General features: G+C 29.3%; 2 protein-coding genes across 2 annotated transcripts; both read right to left on the bottom strand.

Annotated features, from left to right (window-relative positions):
* Positions 1–60: 60 nt before the first annotated feature.
* Positions 61–525, bottom strand: cgd8_560 (the record flags this gene model as incomplete). The annotated part of the gene is made up of 1 exon (XM_001388382.1): positions 61–525. One exon carries the CDS (start codon positions 523–525, stop codon positions 61–63), a length of 465 nt encoding a protein of 154 aa, XP_001388419.1.
* Positions 526–2,618: 2,093 nt separating this feature from the next.
* cgd8_550 (large uncharacterized protein) lies at positions 2,619–9,677 on the bottom strand (the record flags this gene model as incomplete). Its single annotated transcript, XM_625516.1, has 1 exon — positions 2,619–9,677. The coding sequence occupies one exon, from the start codon at positions 9,675–9,677 to the stop codon at positions 2,619–2,621; it is 7,059 nt and encodes a 2,352-aa protein (XP_625516.1).
* Positions 9,678–11,241: the final 1,564 nt, after the last annotated feature.

The raw sequence follows: 11,241 nt of genomic DNA, 5'->3' as shown, positions 1-11,241 counted from the left end.
GCGATACTAGAAAATTTAAAAATAAATTGATATTTTACTACAACCCGCCTTTTGTGTGCATTAATTTTTCATTCTTTCTTTAACATCAGTTTCCAAAATAATATTACAACCATAAAATAAATGAACAAAATTTATTATATTTTTGATCAAGGCAAGTGGCAGAATCATGTAGAGAGAGTATGATGTTACTAGAATGAATTTTTTATCAATTTGATTTAATTGTTTTAGGTTTGTAGCTTTATCGTAAATACATCCCTGGCCATATAAAATTAACCATAAAGCTTCATTACATGCATGTAATGTAAATAATAATGGTTTTTTTGAATAATATAATTTTAAAATCGGCCACATTTCTTCTTTAATACTTTTATGTGAACTTCCTCCTGATGAAATACTTGAAATCATGTATAGCCAATGACCAGAAATATCTCCTATCAAAAATATTATCATCAAAAATGTGTAGCTCTTATTTAATGTGATTGCTAATATTATTATTATTACTGTGCTGCATCTATCAGTAATCATATCTAATATAGCTCCAAATTTTGTTTCTTGAGATAATAATCTCGCAAAATATCCATCAAATGCATCTAAAATCTGACTTATTCCATAGAAAAGTATTGAGATATAGTAATACTCGGTACTAATAATTAGTGGTGTCAATCCCAATAATATTCTTAAGTACCCTTTGTTATAAAGTTTATAATTTAAGTCAAGGCTATTAATATTTTCTCATATTTATAAATGATTTACAAGAAAACTTACCTATCAAATTTGGTATATAAAGTAATATACTCTTTTTTGTTATCTTCATTTTTTCTTGATTTTTTTTTTTTTTAAATTTAAATACTACTAATACAATTAACAAAATTAGTTAATGGCGCCACTGCATGTTTCAACATGACACAAACAAATTAACAAATTTAATTCAGAATATGTACAATTTGAAACAACATATTCCTATGACAACATCTTACTAACTCTAGAAAATTGACTAAAATTTCAGAGTTATAACCGAATCACAAGATTACCTTTCAATTCCAATGAAAAATGATATTTCACAAAATCAGGTGAGATTGCACAAGTTTCTATTTCACTCATTCATACCAAACTAAATTTTCTCAAAAAACATCCGCAATAAATCCTAACAAATATTCATATTGCTAATCTCTAAGTTTAACTCCTTAAATTCCTTTCACTCTAATTTCTCTATTCTCCCCCTCCTCTAATCCTCCTTTAACGCACTCGCCACCATCCTGCATCCAAAACCCACTCAAACTCATCCATATCTCAAAACTCTCACGCCATCTGCCCACCTAATTCACAATCTAAAACTTTACTCGAGAAGAACAACTCTACTTTCCTCCCCCACAATATATTAATCATCATTTCCTCAAGAAACGAGAGGAAAAAATGATCATAATTGCCTCTTATCTTAAATTGAAAATGATATATTCGAGTGTATTCATAAACATTCATTCATTATTTAAATAAATACAAATAATCATTGAACATCGGTAATACATATCGAAATGTTAGAAAAACCAGCATTCCAATATTTATTAATAGCAATCCAATATAAACCCCAATGACAAATGATTTTTTTTTCTTTTTTTCTTTTTTTCAACAAATTTAAATACTAAGCAAGCTAAAAAATAAATATTGAATGTAATGATCAACAATTCCCTCTCCTTCGATTGTTAGCCTAAATTTTTTCTTTCACAAGAGCTTTAACTCTTACTTGTGAAGAAATACCTTGTCCATTAATATGTATCATCTAAAAAAAAAAAAAAAGTCCCCAGGATCCCCCAAAATCATATTTCAAATACATCTTTTTTTAAATACCCCAATTACCCATAATCCAACCAAACATTGACTTTCTTGCTTGGAATTGTTAGACCTTCTTGGCTATATTAAAGTTCTGGAAGCATTATGAGCACCAGAGTTGCCGCCTTATTTTTTCTGTATTTGTGTCAAGGCCCGAACTTAGTTATTATTGAGAGTAATAATATTAAAGAAAACAAAATCATCATTTCTTTAAATCATTTTTTAAAATTATTTCTTTACCTAATCTCAAATTATCAATAAATCCATTTCTTTTATTATTTTTTTTTTTTTAAAAACCCTCATTTAAATAATTAGTAATCAAAAACTCAAACCCACAAGACCATTTCAATTTTTATCAAATTAATTAATGACACATATTAGCTTTGTAATATTCCCACCATCTCTCCGTGATTTGTATTCAATATTATTTTTTATATTAAAACCGTTCACACTTTCCCCCTTTTTCAAGTTATCTTTCTTTCCAAAGCATCCCACTATTCAAAATGTTACAAAAAAAAAGAAAACAATATTGAATCAAGAAGAAGAGATTGCCTTGCAAAAAAAACATTGAAATAGGAAAAAAAGGCAAACCCAAAATAAAGTATTGCATACAGGCGTATCTGTATTCATTTTGTAATATGGTTACAACATTGTAATTGTTATATATAAATATTTATAACATATAAGCACATATACATATATATACAAATATATATAATATCATTCACTAATGTACGCCCTTATACAAAATTACCACATGCATACAAACCTATCTTAGGTTACGCTCACATTTATTCATCCATTCTCTTGCACACTGATTTTACGCAAAATTCTTTCAAAATCTGCCTGAACTTTGTCTTGTTCGTTTGAGACACTGAAACGCTCACAATCTGTTGAATAAAATCCTTTATCACATCTGATGTAAATGAAGACTTTAATATATATGGAAGTTTATAATTCACATTCCCGCCAAATGACATATCCTCGTGCATGTGGGAAAACTCTTCATTATTCACAAAATTCTTACCAAAATTACCACTATTGAAATCAAAAATATTCATATTACCATTTCCATTATTCCCATTATGAGGAAAACCCATATCCATCATGTTCGAATTTAAAAAGAAATTCTCCTCTAATAGTCTATAGACGAACTGTCGAACTGTACAAGCAACCAAAGAACTCTTTGATTTCTGGTGATAATTACTTCCATGATTTTTTGTTAAATTCTTCTCAAAATCCCTTCTTAAGAAATAATCATTCATTTTTATACCATTTGTTAATGGGAAGTGTAACATCGGATAATGAGTTGAAATATTTGCTGAATGAATCAACATTCTTATTGGAAGTCTGCAGAACGAAGCTTCTAAAAGATTTCTGAAACGTTTCTTGTTAAGTAATTGTCTAATTAAAATCAAAATATCGGAAAGTATTGAAAAGGATTCAGAATCACAATATGATTCTAAAATTGCCAATAAAATGGTTGTTGTCAACTCTACACCCCAAACTGAGCTTGTAAATAATCTCTCAATTTGTTGTTTATTAATCCTACTTGTAAATTCTGTTCCTAGTAAATATTTTATTGTAATTACTACCCACCTTTGATTTGAAAGTAGTTTTTGTGGTATAAACCTTTCATTAATCTCATTTTGTTTCAACTCATCTTTAATCTGATCGGGTTCCATATCATAAATACTTTCCCCTGAAAAGCTTATATTATTGTTATTCACATTGTTCATATTCATATTATTATTATTACTATTATTACCATTATTGCCGCATAACACAGAATATGATCCTGTTCCATTCATACTTATACCTCCTCCATTTATTCCAATATTTTGTATTGTTTCGGATCCTGGAGTAGTAATTATCATTCCTCTATCTACTACTGGTCCTCCTTGATTAAATATCCTTCTACTGCTGTTGTTATTTTCATTGAATATTGATTTAATTGATGATAATGCCCCATTTGAACCATCATTGTAACTATTATAATCATTTAAATTCATCTCTATAGGATTATTATTATAGTAATTCATAATCCTCTCCTTTTCTACTCTTCTCTTTATATTACAATTTTGTGCTCCTATACATATTAATAATGTAACTATACATCTTGATATTACATATTCTATAAATACTTCCAAATTCGCTCGTATCGGAGTACCAACGATCTTAATGAAGCTTGTATTCACGTTATAAGCTCCATTACATCCACCTAAAATTCCCATCCCAGTATTACCTCCCCCTTGTCCAGGATAACAGTTATCATTAGTTACTGATAAATTTGTCAAATTCTGTAACAATAATAGTAAAGTTAAACAAACGCCATCATGGTACTCCAAGCAAGAACAATGATCATCAATTCTGCTATTATTCATTCGGAGATTACCATCTAAATTACTCATCTGATTCACATACATACAAAAGGTGTTTAGTTTATTTACATCTTGTAATCCAGAATCTTTCTTAAAATATCTAAAATAACCCGTCGAATCTTGTAGCTTATAATCATCTCTATTTATGCTAGTTAAAGTAGAAACACTAACAGAGTAATAACTCAAAAACTGGATGATTGGATGCACATTAAATGTTTTAAAGGAGTTAATAAATGACAATATTGGGTCCAAAAATTTCTGCTTCCCTTTTAGTGTAAAATATGGTACCCTTAACATCATTACTGACAATGGTAAAAAAATATTTGGAACATAATTGCAAATACATACTTTTGAAAAAGCATTATTATTATTATTATCATTATTATGATTGTCACCATTATGACAATTCCCCCCATCACCCCTGTAAAACATTAAGTCCCCTTTCAACATATTAAACACGTCCTTAAGATATTTCTGGTTATTTCCGCCATTACTGACAAAACCCAAAGTGGATGATGACGATAATGGTGACCATCCACTTAGACCGACCTCTATTCCCGTTCCCACTCCTACTCCCGCTCCTGTCCCTCCAGTTATCACACTTCCACCAACACTAAAGTTTCCCAAACCCCGAAAGTTAGATTGTAGCAATTTCGTAATAGAAATTGCATCAACATTTAACCCCCTATTAAATAGTAATAATTTGTAGATCAAAGTTATTATAGGATGCAACCCTTTCTTTATTATCCCATTGGAACCAAAACCCTCATTTTCCCCATTAAAACAACAATTACATTTACTCCCCAAATCTCTACCTCTCTGGATATTAGGAATCATAACACCATTATTAGCAGTAATTCCTGCTATCATTCCTCCTATCCCAATTCCGCTATTATTGTTATTATTAATAGTATTGTTATTAATATTATTATTGTTATTGTTAATATGATTATTATTACTGTTATTATTACTATTACCATTGTTACTAATATTATTATTATTATTAATAATATTTATACTGGTACTACCACCACTACTGCTGCTAATACTCATATTCAAGTTGCTGTTATTACTATTACCATTACTATTAGTAATAATATGACCACCCATTACACCAACGCAACCACGTAGATTGCCAAAAGGAGCGTCCATTGAAAGAAATTGGAACTCATCATAACCAATATATCTATACAACCCAAGAAGAAGGTCTGAGCCTCCCCCCTCACCATTTATATTATTCGTACTCAAAAATGGTAATTGGAGTATGCAAGATATTATACAAGTATATGGATGATAAAGTACTTGTAACCAATTTGGTGAAATAGCACATGATAAACGTAAAATAATTCTTATCCTTGAATAAAACTCCTTTGAAAAGAACCCTAAAATGTAATTAGAAGCATCCTTTAAAATCTTAGCAGCAATAGAAGATTTTAGATTACTCTCTGACTCGAATAATTTCTTGCTATATTCCAAAATATTCAAATGAGAAAATTTCTCTGCTCCTATTGTAAGTATTACATAACTATACGGCCTATACTTACATGGAAATATTGAAGAAAAGAATGCTTCAAGTCCACAAAATAACATGTAAGTCACTAATAATAAATTATAAATTTGACAAATTTCATCATCAGTTACCGGTATCTTATTTTTGTTATGACTACAATTACCATGATTGCCATCCATATTCTTGAAAGAATCTTGATCCATAATCTTGACATTATAGATCTCAATTAATCTATCTAATAGATACAAGTATTTCTCCAAGACCATTCCAGTATACTTCTTCCATTTTTGTAGTTTTTTAAATAGATAAAGATGTTCTTTGTTATTACCAACATTTGAAGCTGAAACTGATGAAGAAGTTGTTGCTGAAATGGATTTTGGTGAATTAGTACAAGAATAGAATGATAGATGATCTTTATCAACATCAGAAATGATATGTGAAATACAAATTCCAAGTGAAGTTAATAGAATTAGATAGCTCTCAAAAGTCATTGAGGGAATTTCAACTTGTTTTTTAGAATCAGAGAATAGTCTAGAAAATGAATCCATACATTTGACAACCATATAATCCAAGATTTCATTTTCAAAACATGTCTTGTTTTGAGAAAGCTTTAACAAGGCTAAGGCTCCAACATGATCTTGTTCTAGAGCCAATGGGAAGAAATGATCTTCTTGAATAAGTTGTAGTGATCTAAAAATATATTTAAGACCTTTTAAAGTGACTAGAATGGATTTATCATTAAACCAAACTGAGCTAACTCCAAGTAGAGTAATTAAAGTACATAATAATTGTCTAAATAATCTCTCATAAACTCTAACTCCATCATCAATCATAATTCTTTGGTCTGCTAATCTCTGATGACAATTTCTAAGGTAAATGTCCATAAGACCTTCAAATTCGCCAGTTACTTTGAAGATTTTAAGCATAACAGCATCAAAGAGAATTCGAGTTTGTTCAAAATAGTCATTTTCATTACCAAGAACTAATTCGCGATTATTAAGTTCACTATTAATTACATCTTCATCATCAATTTTTAAGGAAGCATTGACCATTTCTAACAAACTCCTAATTTCATCTTCATTGTTATACATTCTATTAAGATCATCATTACCCATCTTTTCAGTTATTTTGGTTGTATTAGGTCTTAAAGGGAAAGATGTTAATCCCTTCTTAATAATTGCACTAAATGCATGTAAAATGGATTCTAAGCGTACAATAAAGCTTTTAATTTGTATATTATTAGTATTTGGTATAGATCTTTTAATTTTGATTTGTCCAGATCCAATATAACTAACAAGATTAAATCCATTTAGATGAAGATATGTATCTTTAAGGAACATTTGGAAAGAATAGAAAGGCAATATATATTTAATAATACCTCTTGAATTTGTTGAAAGATGATAATTTATTTTGTTAATATTATTATTATCATTATCATCAAAACCAGGATTTGCAATATTGGGAGATTCTGGGAAGAATATTGCATTTCTAACAGCATCTCTGATAGATTCTCTAATCTTCAAATGATTCGATTTCTTCTGTGAGAATTTTGGGAAATATGAATCTGAATGATCTTCAAAGTTATAAAGCTCATCAGGAAATTCTCCTAATTGGACAATTGACCAAACAAAGTACCTTTGTATTCCAACAAGACCAATTTCATCAATATCTGCAAATTTGTCAGAAACGTTTTCTCTTTGGTTTTTAATTTTTTGAAAGCATTCTTCTAAAGGCTTAAACTTAGTCTGATTGGTGATCATTAAAAGATCTTCAAGATATGAACTACATGAAGATGAAATTCTCAATGAATTACATAAACTTCCCCAACCAGAAATCGAGAGTAATATAAACTCAGATGATCCTCTTAAAGTGATTAAGGATAAGCAACACATTAAATAATGTACTTCTCGACGATATTTTTGGAAAATATGGCTACTTTCACTGCCTAGTTGAATGTTAAAATCTGGCACGTCCATAAGATGCTGCTGATGTTGGTGCTGATAATGATGAATATGTTGGTGTTTGAAGTCAGTAAACTGAATAGGATTAGGAATCATTGAAGTACTGTTATGAACATTACTTTGAGATAATTTGTTAAATGGTAATTTTGTATTATCATTAACATTAAGAGTTTCTGGCAGAAAAAGTAATCCAGAACCCAAATCTGGATCATTTCTATAATCAATTCCTAAAGTTTGACCAAAATCATCGATAATTCTTGGAATTTCATGATCAAGATCTAAATCTAGATCCATCTCAAGTCCTACTCTCATATCAGCAATATCAAAGTTACTCTTGATAAAGCTTTGATCATTAACAGATGACTTCAAATCTTTTGATTGATGATAATCACCACATGTGATCATGATTGGTGCAGAAAATGTGGCTCTGTTAACCTTAGAGATTCTAGATGCCTTGGAAATTGTTTCAAAGACAATTTTCAAAAAAGTTGTTGAACAAGTATCGATCCATTCTTGATATAAATCTTGAATGGATGGATCCTCAAACTCTAGCTTTTCAAGATCAGAGTTTAAGGGAAGATCCATTAGATCAAAAATGATTAGTAAAGGTACTAAAGAATGAGAAAAGATCTTAAAGTACTTGATTAAAACCTTAAGCCAGTTTAGGTTTGTATTTAATAAAGAAAGTTCTTCTCTCAAAGTGAATATTGTAGAATCCTTGTTCATTGAGCTTGACAATAACAATGATGAGATTAGAATATTTTTGGATAATACAGAGATCGGTACAGAGTGTTTGTTTGATAGACTAAGATGAGCTGAGTAACTTTCTAAAAAGTTTAGGATGATATCCGAAACTTCATCACTGATTTGGTCCCTTCGTATAGGTAATAATACCATTTCAAGGATATTAGGGAACTTTGAGATATCAAAATAGGAGCTAGTATGTAACTTGCTAAATCTTCTAAGGCTGATTTCTTGAGATGCAGATACCCATTTGAGTGAAGTTTGGATAATTATTGGTGCAATAAAATCAATAAATTTCAGTCTAGCTCCTTCTCCATCATAAAAGAGAGAATAATCACCAAAGATATTTTCGGGTTTGTATTGAGAAAAGTAGATAGTGATAAGTTTCTCCATTTGTTCAAGAACTACAGGAGACATGGAGAGGATAACTTTTTCAATAGTAGCTTTTTTATTAGGAGTAAGAAAATTGGGTCTTTCAACATTTAAAAGATAAAGGTTAGCAATTCCTTCTAAATACCTTAAATATGAGATAAAATTACCAATTTTAAGGTTATTTTGAAAAGGAAGTCTTTGAAAGAGTTTATTATTGCTGACAATGGATTCTCTAGAGGCCATTTTACGGATACAATCATATTCGTAAGATAAATTACCAGAAACGACTTCAAAGTTAGAGACAATATTTCGAATATAGTTAGCTGAACTATTTGAGAGGATAATTAATAGACTTGTGCATGAGCTCATCATAATTGCAAGATCTTGATTTCCAGAGAATACTGTTTGAATATGATGTGTTAAACTCATACTCAGATTCACAATAGAATTATCTAATCTCTTGTCAATAGAGAGGATAATCTGACAGTGTTTGATTAATGATTTAAAGAGGAGTTGAATAACAAAAGTGAGTATTTCTGATCTTTCTTTGCTTAAAAAAGGAGTTCCAGTACTAGAACAAGAAAGCAAAGGAGGGATAATATTGAATAGAAATAGAATAGAATGTGGGTTAGCATACAATCTCGAGATGAATGAGTCAGCAGGAAATTTGTCACTGTAATGAAGGATCATGGAGTTTAAAGTTGTTGAAGAGTTATTGGAATTAATTAGTCTTGATTTATAGAGTTTAACTTCCTCTAAAAATTCGGTTTCTCTGGCGGAAACATTCTTCGTCAATGACTCCATTAAACTATGGTCAAGTGTTAGAGGCCAACTATTGGTAAATTCCTTGTTTTTTCTATGTTTTCTTTTGTTGCTATGCATTGTTTCAAAATGAAAAAATATCAAACGATAGAAGACTTAACACATAAAGTAAAGTTTTAGTATTGATTTCAGATATGTACACTATAATACTCCAATGTACATAAATAATCAGCCAAATAACATTAAGATTTCTAAAACTTAAGTGAGACAAATCGATTTTTCCAATTTTAAGTATTAATTAAAGCTTAATTAGTCTTTTATTCCAACCAATGAAGAAATAATACTAGTTCTCTTTCTGTTCACAAAGTTCCTTAACCGAATCTCTGTCTGAGAGAAAGAATAAATTAGCATCCCTCCTAAATACCTTGTTGTCTTTTGGCAATCTTTTTAGCTCATATAAGATCGCCTCTTTTATCTGCAAGCTCGAGTAGATTGTTCCAGGCTTGTGATGGTTTTCCATAGATCCCCACTGGATTCTCTTTAAACACAAAATTTATAAGAGAATTAGTGTCTTTTTACCTTTTATAGATTAATTTAGCTTTCTGATCTTAACTTTAAAGAAAACTTTTGCTTTGTCTGAGCGGGTAAATGTCTACAAATTACTATAAGTGGGGCACCCAAAAATTGTTTCTGAGTTCCCGCCTAATAAAATATATTATTCGACTATTTATGTCAGATTAAAGTAATAGTGAAAAATGGGTAATAAGGCAGGGATTGATTAATAGAATAGATAAATGAAAAATAAATAGGAATTTATTGTGAAATAATAGTAGTTAATTAAAAATTACATATGAAAACTAGCAGAATGAAAATTATCAGAATTAGCGGTAATCATAGATAAAATTTGAAGAAAAGGTCGAACTGTAATATATATTTATGAATTAATATTAATAATGGAAATATAGCATTGTATTTAAATTAAATAATAATAGAGATAAATGAATTTTTTTTTTAAATTTAGTAGAGGAGCTGCCTAAAAAAACTTGCGTCACTTTGACGTATTATTCCCTTTATTGAAAGAGTATTTTGAATTTGTGAATTTTTTTTTTGTTAATATTGAATTCTCTTCTATTAATTTTCATCTTTTTTTTTATGTGTTAGTTTTCAATTCTCTGAATAATTCTCTTATTTTTGAATATAAATAAGTGTTCCAGTGAATAACTTAAGATGAAAAATTAATTTCTAATTTTACCCTGAATTTGTCGTGCATTTACTCTACAGTTAATTGGTACTGCTTTTTATTTGTGCTTCAAATGTTTGAAAAGACAATGTATTTTCTTTTACTTTAAGCTTAGTTTTAGATTCTGCATTTCGGGTTGGACATAAAACTACCTATTACTTCCTTTCTTATTAATTTTTTCTTAATATGAATAAAATAATTTCTGCTATTACTGCACCACTAGTACTAATGCAACCACTAAACTAACTACTTTTATCTCTGGTTTAAATCTACTAATGTTATTATTCCAATAACTCTTACTCTATTTTTTAATTATTTAATGCTTTCATTTCCGATAGTTGTAAGATTTACAAAGTTCTGTACATTTTCTGAAAGTTTAATCAACATAATTTTATCTCATTTTTTCAAATTTCCTTATATCAACTTTCTTTTTTTTTTTTTACT

Source organism: Cryptosporidium parvum, chromosome 8 (genome assembly GCF_000165345.1).
Source record: "Cryptosporidium parvum Iowa II chromosome 8, whole genome shotgun sequence".
In the NCBI taxonomy this organism is placed as follows: domain Eukaryota; phylum Apicomplexa; class Conoidasida; order Eucoccidiorida; family Cryptosporidiidae; genus Cryptosporidium; species Cryptosporidium parvum.
The sequence above is the reverse complement of the archived record's forward strand: the minus strand, read 5'-3'. Positions and strand labels throughout refer to the sequence as shown.